Below are 11,965 nucleotides of genomic sequence, written 5' to 3' on the forward strand. Positions count from 1 at the left end.
CTCCCGTGTTTTTGCCCCCATTCACTCACTATATGCATATTGTCCCGTTTACACTATCCATAACCAAAAGACAATTCTGCAGCATTACCTGCATGTTCCAAATTCTCAAATCCAGCCTTTCAGAACTGAAAATATGTAATTTTTTCAGCATACAAACCCCAGGGAAATGTATATATTCTATCCGCTGACATTTAAGGGAAATATATACATTTTTTCGGTTGACAAAACTCAGCTAAATCAGAACTGTCTCATAATAAACATAAAAGTCCATATCAACTGATTCCACTGTATTTTAGATAAATTTTATAATAACAAGATTTCCTACACCACAAACACATTGATGCCACCGTCTAAAAGAATACAGGATCAGCATTGCAAGTTCAACAGGTAAGGTGTTTGGAGAGTAACACCGTACAAGCACCTTCAAACCTCATGACACACCACCATATTGAAGCTACCAACTTCAAGCAGAATTACATTGAATCATTGGAACATCCAAAACACATATTGACGCCACTAATATAAAAGAATCAACAGGTAAGATATTTAGAGATTAACATTATATGCAAGCGCCTTCAAACTTGATCATACATACACAGTTGATGCTACAAACTTAAGCAGAATTTACCTCGTATCAATGCAACACCCAAAACAAATAAAGAACAATAATATATCATTCAAAAATTCAGCTCATTCAGAACTGTACGCTATGCTTATGCTTATTAGGCACCCTTATTGGCCATGGCCGATGAAAAGTCTGTATCGACTGATAAAACTATATCCGTGGAATTCTAATTCTTTTAAATAAATGTTGTAATAAGATTCCTTAACCACACAGAAATTAACGCCACATCTAGAAGAGTGCAGGATGAGCTTTGCAAGCTTGAGATGTTAGAGAGTGATTCTATGTACAAGCGCCTTCAAACACCACGATACATACAGCACCATATTGAAGCTACCAACTTCAAGCAGAATTACATTGCATTAATTGAACATCCGAACCCAACAAAGAGAATTGCATTCAGAACTGTTTAAAAATTCCTGATCCAAGCAGTCGAAACTGATAAGGTGTACTTGTGTTTAAGTTGCAAGAAAATAGATATCGGTGAGCACTGAATATTTTTTAAAGATAAAACCTTGATTTGAAGAAGCCATTTATCAGATCTGTACTACACAAGATAAAACCTTCGCTATAAATGATCACATTTAAAAGTAATTTCTACAATCTAAAGTGACCATTTGTGAGAATGCTAGTCTATTAAAACCATAGTGTGAAGAAACAAATTATGGACCATAAAGAGGGGTGCAAAATGAAGGGTGTTGAACTCAGTGCCCTGGGGGACAAAATGAAGGGTGTTGAACTCAGTGCCCTGGGGGACAATGGTCGCATCCTTCTACTTGGACATTGTTTTTAGTGCGACTTTTTGGAGTTTCCGGTATTGAAATCCGGCAGAAAATTTTGTAGTGAAATCTTGAATTGAGTTATTTAAACTAGTTTTTTGAATTGAGTTATTTAAACTAGTTTTTTGACTGTATATATTCAGCACCCTGAAAAACCCCTAAGACACTTCTATTGTGCAGGGGTTACCCATCAAACTTGTGATTTCAATGAATTTCTACCAGATTCGAAAAAAAAAAAAAAATCCACCAGAAAAGCTTCCAAAAAAGAAAAATTAAACGAAAAAAATCCCCAAAAAAGCTTCCAAAAATATCACACTAAAGACAACTCAATTTTTAAAGCATTAAAGCCTTGGAGGGAATGGAGGAAATATATATCACTCGAGTTTCTTTATATTAAGCTTCGGACTTTCTTTCTATTAAGCTTCGGACTACCGAAGACAAAAGGAAAAAAAATGCCAAGCTGTTTGACATCTCATGAGAAATTCTTTGAAATTGCATGTCTAGAATGATCCCTGTTCAACTCCTTACAGCCAAACCATATCAGTATATTTATGTTTTTGTCCTAACGAGTACAATAAAAGAGGAGATAGAAACAGTAAAGTGGAACAGCAGAGATATATCAGCCAGCTTACGGATATGGAGCGTGTGTGTAGTGAACATTGAAAAATGATGATTTACGAAGAATATATCGTTCTTAACTGAATGGTCTAGATTTCAATTTATAATGAAGGCAGGCCTCAAGGTAATGCTTTCGCCTTCAATATGTTTTAACGTGCTAATTTCATTGTAGCCAAGAATATTTCGACTCAGGCTCAGAGGAACAGATATTTATAGGATCAACACTGCAAAAAAGACTCAAAAGCATAAATAACATGCAAATTATCAAAAGCTGGATCTTCTACCCAAACATATGTATTTTCAACGAGAGAGTAAGAATGCATCTCTTAAAGCAGTCTAGGTTCACGGAAAACCAAGAATATGTATAATGTTGTTAATTAACATTTAGTTATTAAACAGAAGCTTACACAAGAAGAAAGTTCACATCATAAGGATTCACAAAGACGGCCGCTTCACAATAGTTAACATTGAAAACCCTATATAACTGAATACATTAAAAACGAACTGACCAAACCCTAACAGTCCAGATCAAACTGGAGATACTAATTAAAACTCAAGACACATCAACACACACAACAGAAGCGACTAGTAATTGTTTTCTTAGTTTATAGAGTTATGCAGCTCTTTTGTAATCCACTCACTATTCAATTCTGATTAGCTTCCAACTTTTTTACTTTTTGCTGGAGCAACCTTACATACTGAATGGCCTCGTCAAGAACAATAGCGGTGTCCATGCAATCTCCACCAGGAATTATACTTTTCAGGAGCCTCACAGTTCTTTTTATCTTTCCTTTCCTTGAGTTCTTGGCTGATCCTGAATGTCCCAAAAGGCATTTCACAGATTGCATATGTTCATCGCCACTGCCTTTAGAACTATATTCTCCGTGGATACCATGACAACTATAGCCACACAAGAGATTATGGCTATAGTTATCATCATAGATGTCAGCAGAAAACTTGGGTTGGTTATCCATGTCCCAGCTTGAAGTGTCAACTACAGAAATGTCAGGTGACTGGTATTTTTCATTTGTCATGGATATGTTATCAAATTCTTCGATAGATGCAGGTATGTAGTCAACCGCCTGTTCTCCATTTGCCATAACGTCAATTCTCCTCCTCTTGGCTGGAATGCCACTGGTTACATCATTATTATCTTCTTCTATAGACAAGTGTCCATTGTTCCCAGTTACTTCACTTGGTGAGTGCCCAGTACTACTTTCTTCATCATCAGAACATAGCAAGGCTTCCAAGTCCTCGGTGTCTTCATGGAACTGGCTATGAGAACTCCCACTTTTTGCTTGGCTTGCCCCATCATAGCTAACCCTGCCTGTGCTTTCTTCCCCCTCAGCAGAGTAATGAATAAATTCATTACCAAAAGTGGCTGGTGATAAAGAGTTAAATCTATCTTCTCTCACCTTTTGCAAAGCTGCAAAAGCCGAGACAAGCAGGGTCTCATTGTAGGGAGGGGAAAGAGTTTCCCAGTCACTATATTTGCCTTCAACAGGCACTTCCAACTTCATTATTTCTTCTGAAACAATACTATTAGGATTTATCTGTGTCTTGGATATTGTTGAATTCGGCAACATCATCGAAAATTGACTCGGGTGGAATATAATTCTACCCCTACTTCCAGCCTGATCGAACAAAATAAATCTTTTTTGACACGTTGCAGATGAGTCTAGCCTCATTTTCTCATTAAATAGACCATTGCATGCCCCAAAATCTTGTTCGTTTGACAAAGAACAGTTACCTTCCATCACAGAACTTCTAAATTCTGCAAATGGGGCCAAAAATTCAAACTCTTGAAAATAATAAGAACTTTCTTCCTTCCCATCCTCAAACTCTTCACAGGATGGGGTAGCAGCAGCAACAGAGCTGGACTCTCCACCACTCTCAGATGAAAATATCTGAGAATTCAGAAGGTGAGGGCTTCCTACAGAAGTTGATTTAAATACCTCATCAAGCTTGGTTGCCTGTGTTAGAGGCCTTGGACTAGTCAAATTAGGTGTATCCCAGTTGTCGAGCTGCACCCATGGCAGTACAGCTGTATCCAAGCTCACGTTTTCTGAACTCTGACATGGCAGGTTCAAACAGAACACTGGCTTGTTCTGTTTATCCATTCACCAAATGGAGTTTCACAATTAACCACCTAAAGGAGGAAATCACCAGCTGTATAAACACACGATGAAATCATGTAAGACAGACATTAAAGCTTCAAAATATCTCATGTGTTTGCAACTCTATTGTATATGAAATAGCAAAATAGCAGATGCGTAATAGATCATAATAAGCATACCAAATGATATATGGGTTCACAGCGTGTGCTGATTAATTGCTTTTACTATATACAGTTATCATAAGGTCCATGTGGATGATGGTAACCACATTAGCCCATCCATATTCTCTTCCACCGCAAGATCGGTATTTTTAGATAAAGGTAGCTTGAAAATAAAAACTGGTTGATACGCTAAGAATGCCAACTGCCCATCTACGTTACAGGCTTAAGCAGTTGACGAAAATATTCCGCCTGTCATAGGAGAAATAACGTTAGAGCCATGAAACTTAACAATGCCCAATATACAACTTACAGTAATAAAAATGTGAAGACCAAAATACCAAATGTCTAGAAAGTAGGAAAGCCTTTATGCATATCACTACAACAATAGGACTCAAAATAACGACATAACATGAGCTCCCTATACAAAATTAGGGAAGGTAAGTCTACACTAAAATACGCAGCCTATGAAAGCAAGTCGTGAAGTTAAAACTGTTTGCAGTTATTTGAAAACTTCTCAAAATCAAACAAGAAAGGCTAAATTTTTCCAACTTGTAAATCTCAACCACAAGCTAGCCCCAGAATACCACTAGTATAGATATTTAAAACGACAAATATTCGATTATCTGTGGTGTAACAGTTTTTAATCCAAAAAAAGAGCTTGACTGCTTGAACGAAACCAGCAACAGCTCTATATCTTGTAGCAATGATATCGGGGATATCAAGGCTGGAGACTTAGAAAATTCCACCAACCAAAAACTGCAGAAAATCATAACCGAGGGGAACACACTTGCAAACTCATGAAGTGTTAAATAAACCTAAGATTTCTACGGTACAAGTCATCACAATGTATAAATTGCAGATTTTCACAAAAGAAAGAAGTACTACATATAAGACATTTACAGTTTTATCAAAAGACTTGCATTCAAATATAGGCAAACGGGGCTATTGCTCACTATATGTCATTTCAGATCTGATAGATGTCATCAAATTATCGATATCTATACCGTTAGCTTATTTCTAAATTGATTTAAATATGTAAAAAATGATTGCTATCTATCTACCTATCTATCGAATCCGCAAGGACCTGCAAAAATCAAGGGCTATAAAACTTGAAATTATCATATTCTAGGGTTATCCTAGCTTCAAAATAAGCACAGAGAATTCCGATAAAGACAAGCAAGAAGACCACATCTTACGTAATACAAAAAATAGAAGAAACCCTACACTTCCCTAGATAATTGGATATGTAAACCAGTGAACCAGGGACGAATAGTGAAATAAGAACTAAAACCAAGTGTGTTGACCGCCAAAAACTAACTATAAAAGAATCTACACAAAGTCCCGTTTATTTGGGAGAATATACAAAAAGTTGCAACAAAGCAGAAACTGAAGACGAACAAAATAGTGTAAAATTCAGAATGCGAAATAAGAAAAGGTAACAGCAATTACAATCTGAGTCGCCATAGGATAGATAATACTCGAATTGAAATGAAATTCGGACAAATGGGATAACGACACAAACCTGGCAATCTCGTAACGGTTGAAAGCACGCTATAACTCTGACGATGATAGTCGCATTCCCCGCAACACCACACTCATGCTTCAATGCCCGGAATCTCGTTTGGCTCGCTGCTTGGCACACCATACCTTCTACACCTTTTTACAAAATTTTTCTATCCCACCTACGCCGTATTTGCCCCAACACACAGAACACTAAACCTCTTCAATCTCCAAATGCCCAGCCGAGATATACTCTAAAACCCTAACAGTCACCCTTTAAAACCTAGACACCAACGGCTTCACTCAATAATTGCTACACAAGTGCAGAAGACAGATAGACTATTCTATACGTGTGCAACTGCAAAGCTTGGAATTTTTGGGACACAACAAAATGCAGAGTGAGCAGAGGGGAAGGGAAGGGGCTATAGGGCTATTCAGCTAACCCTGCGGAAGGAACGAGGGAGAATGGGTATCGTCTTAACATCCATAAGGAACACACAACTCACAGAGTCCACTTCTCTACATACATGTCTAAAAGAAAACAAACAGTCATTCTAGCTGTGCTCGGCTAAATATTATTGAATAACTCTGCACGATACATTCAACAAAACCGCAGTTCTATAGATATCCACGACCGTAGAAACCACCCACCACATCCTCAACTTCCACTTCTAACTCCAAATAGGGTAACAGATTCGCTAATTAAATGTATAAAAACTCCTCAAACTTGCCCTCTCTCTCGCTATTTTGACACACGCTTCCAGAAACATTCAGAACAAATCAAAGACAGTAAAGAGTTCTCCTTCTTCCGTGAAACACAGGATGACAGTACAGGACATTAAATAAGCTTAGAACCGAATCCTTGACTCGCAAAAAGTCCCCAATCCAAATGAAGTGGTAAGGCTTTCCTTCTTCACTTTCAGAGACAGATTATGCTCACCCGACTCTCGCTCTCACATTCGCATTCAACAATAACAGAGTCTCGACTCTACCCGGGCGCCTTCGAACAGGGTTTTGTAAGGCAGGATTTCCGCCGGGGAACATTCACTCATTCATTCATTGGGGGTGGAAACCGTTTGGAAACGGGTAAAAGGGTGGCCAAACGTCAATCCCAGTTGACCACAAAGAGGGTGGAACTCGGGATTTCAACTCGTGGTTTACCGTGCGTTGAGTTAGCGTGGTAAACTTTGGGAATACAAGTGGCTCCCCCCGCCGGCAAGGTTTGCGGCACCCGTAAATTTGTTGAAAAAAATATTAAAAGTGTGTACTGGGGAGTGGTGCCCGTGTGCACGCGTGTAGGCTTTACCACATCTTCCTTAAATCCCAGACCCCTCTTCCATTACCAACTATTCTCCCTTCAATACCAAGGGTGGTAATGGGGACACTATTCTCCCTTCAATACCAAGGGTGGTATTGGGGGGTTCACGTTGTTGAAGAATAATAAAAACGCACGCAAATTTGATTTGAATTGCCCTTTGTTTTGTGCTTGTCTATTCTTATTCCTATTCTCCCAAACGGAACGAGGGACTATTACGTAAGTGAACCTAACTTTTCCACAAAAGTCACTCACTCCACTCATATTGGTGTTATGGAATGACTTGTGGGGTTTGCTTGGCTTGGGTCCCATCACCTATGACGACATGACCACCGACTTCAACACTCTTATTCATATTTTTATTTTTTTCCCAACTCTTATTATACAAATTTGAATGAAAGATCCATCCATCCTTGATGGTACAGGCGTGGGGTAGTAATCATATGATGTGGTCTGTGGGCAGCCACGCCACCCGCTATACCATATCTTCAAATTAAACCTCCATTTTTTCAACAACAAAAAATAATAACATTTTTTATTAAAATGAAAATTGTTTATATAAATTATGGAAAAAATATTATAGTAAGTGTTGCAACCTTTATTTTAAATATAGTTCAACAAATCAATACTTCATTTTAAATATAGTTCAACAAATGAATAGCAAAACATTACAATGTGGGTCATCAAACCCTAGTATAAAAAAAAAGTGCAAAGCATGCAAAAAATAAGTGGAAGAAATTAGCACCGGTTTAGATGTGTTTGGAGATGTTTTGACAAGTCTCATCACACATACACATGTAAAATAGTAAAAAAACTAATTGGAAGATGCTTTGATTGACTTGACGTGCCTAGAGATTCGACGACAAGGCTGATCACATGCATAAGCACAAAATAGTTCACCAAGGTCGAAACCCCCTAGCAAAAGAAGCCCAAAAACGGGCAGCATGAAAATGAGCCAAAAAGTTCAATGAAAGCCCCAAATCCAGCACCCATGAACATGGCAACGGAAAGAAAGCAGGCCACGAAGCCCAAGCTAATAGTGACTCCAAAAAACGAACGAATGGACGCAAATAGAAAGGCACAAACGATGACGACAAGACCTTCGTGCAAAGTGAGCCCCTGCAGAAGAAACATGACGTCTGCCAAGGCACAAGGAAAAGACCCCTGGCCACAATGGAAGTTGACACGTTAATGAAGGGCCTCAGACGCCGGAGGCACGAACAAAGCGAATGTGAAACCCAGAGCAAAACCCGACCTCGGAGTGATACACCAACCAAAGGTAGTGGGGAGGGGACTCCATCGAAACAATATCCATGCTCTCACTGCACTTTGTCATAGTTTATCTATGATATGTTTTGGAAGGTTTTTTGATTCAAGTTTTAGTCTAATTTAACTAGAATCTGATAAGATTTATTAAAATCACAAGTTTAAATCGTAAACTCCTCATAATCTAAATGCTTCGAAGTTTTTCAAGATGCTAAATTCATATATAATCAAAAATTAAAATTTCACTCAATTCCAAACAAAAACTCCAAAACATATAATATTTAAACAACACTTCACTTCACTTAATTATTAAGTTACAAGACCTATAGACATACTTTGTTCCTTGTAGGATGAACTACACCTATACCTACTTTGTTCTTTTGCACGTAATCTCCTTTTTACTCCTACCCTTGTCATATAATTTTTCACATAATAAAAGAACTCTTCTTTATGTTTTCATAAGCTAAGCGAAAGTGAAGAAGGCGTGATAGTGATAATGATAGTGAAGCGCAGCTTTTGTAATTAATAATAAATTGAAATAGAGAGAGGAAAGAAGTGAATTTGGTAAAGGCAAGAGTTGACGAGTGTGTGTGTGGTGTGTCCGAGCATGAGCATGCGGGGTGGGGGGAGTTGGGGTCCATTTGAAAAGGGAATAATATTCCAATTGTATAATATAATAATAGAATAGAGTAGACAATGGGGGAAGAGTAGTTCACATGTTCACAAACAAATCTTTGTAAAGATCTCCGTGTTGGGTAATACACGACAATTTGAGCATGTTACAACTAAAATATTCCTACTAGTAACAACATCCACATCCACATCCACATCCACGCTGTATATTAGGTATTTTAAAGTAATAATAATATTGGGTATTTCAAGTGGCGCATTCATTATTTTGAAATATGCAACAACGTTACATCTTTCATTTAAATAAATTTCATGTTTCTTATTACTTTTACAACCTTCAACTTTAATATCTTATTGACTTTGAGGGCCTTTCGCTTTCGCTTTCTCCCCCATCCCATTTCCATCTTCTTTATGTTGACATGGTGTCGCCATACTTATTGTATTATTAGAGGTTATTTAATAAGTAAAATTAATATGACTTACCATCCATCCTAAAGAGGTAATTCCCACGTAGTAATATAATTAAATTAAAGAGCATTGCAACCTTCATGATAATATAATATAATTAAAAGGGATTGCATCCCAAAAACATAACATAAGAAAAGTAATTTTACTTCTCCCAAACTCATAATATAGATAAAATGTATTTAAATATTATTATTATTTTTACCTTTCCCAACTAGGTGCGAAACATGACGTGTCCTTTTCCTCAATAATAGTATGGTCACTCAAACATCTATAGCATAACCACCTAAAAGTAAAGCTATAATTGTAGCGTACATAAGCAAGCATGATATGAATAAATAAAACATATTTCAATTGGTGTGAATATATTAAATTGGGAAATAATCCAAAACGTAAACCTAACAAGTAAATTAGATGACATTACACTCATCTCCGACTACCAATATTTGATTCCTTGTCCTGAGTGAATTATTGGTACGAGTAATTATGCATCCCATCTAAGGAGGCGTGATTAATTATTAAATATTTTCCATTATTAGAGATGAAATATTGGTATATAGGGCGTCATAAATATTCAAAAGCTAACCACTTTGGATTGCTACTTGTATCGTAACTAACTCTCCACTTTTTCTTACATCTACCTTGCCTCCATTTATCCCGAGGGGTGTGATAATTGTAATAGGCTGGAGTAAAACATCATTACAATAGCCACAAAATCACACCATACATAAAATTCTATTAAATGAGGATGAAAGAGGTAAAATATACTTTTTACGAAAGTATTAAAAATTTTAAATATAAATATATTTTATGTTAGTTGTAATAGTTTGTTAGGTTAATGAAAATAAAATGCTGCCGCAAATTTTTTTATTAAAATTATATTTAAAATAGTTTTATATTTGTATGGGTGAGTATATATATATATATATATATATATATATATATATATATATTAGTTTTATGTTTGTTTCTTGGATCTAGGTGTTATGATCACAACAAGTCATTTATTTTATAGTAGATCGATAATGTCTTTTACATGGCAATTGTCTTCCCTTTCGTATGATAACTGGTTTCCATGCTTCTTAAAATCATCAACTTGAGTCTCTTTTGCCTGCTCTCGCATATTGCTCGCATTAATGTCTCACATGTCACTCTATTGGGTTCATTATCTCTCACAGTGGCCTTCATTTGCTAAGCAACAATCTCAAACTGATATTTTTTGTTAATGTCTATGGTTTCCCCGCTCAGGGGTAGAGCGATATTTGTGAACCCGTCTTTGGTTTCCCCTATCAGGGGTAGAGGACTCCGAAGGGTGACGGGCATAGATGCCCCATCATATCCAGACTGTATGCTATGTACCTTTCTTTGTTAATATAATGTGAATATATGTGCTTACAAAAAAATAATTGTGTTTGTATTTGTTACACATCCATATTCATGAAGAGTATTAAAGTTATAATAACTTAATTAAAAAATCTCTTTTACGTAATTCACATGGCGTAGAATTGACAATGATAGGGTGTTTTGTTAAGGCATGTTGTGGTGTAAAGGTCACACGTTTGAAACTTTGTGGGAAAATATCCAACTATACTAAGAGTTAGTGTGACATGGGCCAGGTCCAATCCCTGAGTGATTTTGACAGCTTAGATGCCTCTAAGTCATAGCTACTCAAACCACCAATTAGATGTGTCAATCATCGTAAAACTCATCTTATCTAACAAACTATTGAAAAACCAAAACCAAAACCAAAACCAAAACCTCCCTTACACATATCCATACACTTATATTCATATTAATAAATAAATAAAAAATAAAAAACCTTTAAATGTTTTTGAATATTGATAAATTAGACGCAATGTAATATTTCAAAGTAGCACATAGCTTAATACTTAATGCCAAGACGGCATATTGTTTCCGTTAACATATATTAATGCTAATAAGGGATCTCGAAGGAATTCCAACTTAGCATATCATTTTCCATTTACATATACACAAGAAGGGATTTTTAATGAGAAATAATGGGGATTTGTGATATAAACATTGATGTTCCCATGATTGTGATTCATCATATCAATCCGTGAGCTTAAGAGTGCTGATTGCTTCGAGGTGAGGTTGGCATTCATATATATGAGTGCTGATTGCTTCGAGGTGAGTTCGCATTCATATATATGAGTGCTTATTGCTTCGAGGTGAGTTCGCATTCATACATAAATACTTATTAATTGATGGAGGTGAATTCTACGGAGGGTAAGGAGCCATTTTATGAGATGATGTCTACCTTTTGTTATGTATGGATATGAATTACACTAATTTATTTTAATCATATTCTAAATCATTTCTTTTTTTTTAATTATATTTTTCAATTAGTTTTATTAGAAATTTGATTATAATTTTTATTTTTCATAAATCATGAATTTTTATATTAGTAAAATTTTGTGTTTGGATTGCACCCTATGCATCAAGGAAGTATAATGGAGCACCAATCGAGGTCA

General features: G+C 36.4%; 1 protein-coding gene across 1 annotated transcript; it reads right to left on the reverse strand.

Annotated features, from left to right (window-relative positions):
- Nucleotides 1-2,369: 2,369 nt before the first annotated feature.
- On the reverse strand, nt 2,370-6,862 carry LOC149251288 (uncharacterized). The gene is made up of 3 exons (XM_089459332.1): nt 5,820-6,862; nt 4,316-4,546; nt 2,370-4,188 (listed from the first exon to the last, which is right to left on the reverse strand). Exon 3 carries the CDS (start codon nt 4,137-4,139, stop codon nt 2,664-2,666), a length of 1,476 nt encoding a protein of 491 aa, XP_089315458.1. The 5' UTR covers nt 4,140-4,188; nt 4,316-4,546; nt 5,820-6,862; the 3' UTR covers nt 2,370-2,663.
- Between the last annotated feature and the right edge of the window lie 5,103 nt (nt 6,863-11,965).

The sequence above is a fragment of the Pinus tabuliformis genome, chromosome 7 (assembly GCF_031772625.1).
Source record: "Pinus tabuliformis cultivar Carrire ecotype Pingquan chromosome 7, CPIR1, whole genome shotgun sequence".
In the NCBI taxonomy this organism is placed as follows: Eukaryota; Viridiplantae; Streptophyta; class Pinopsida; order Pinales; family Pinaceae; genus Pinus; species Pinus tabuliformis.

What these genes read in the sequence shown, in the direction of transcription:
- LOC149251288 (XM_089459332.1), bottom strand. Translation starts at nt 4,139, where the DNA reads ATGGATAAACAGAACAAGCCAGTGTTCTGTTTGAACCTGCCATGTCAG.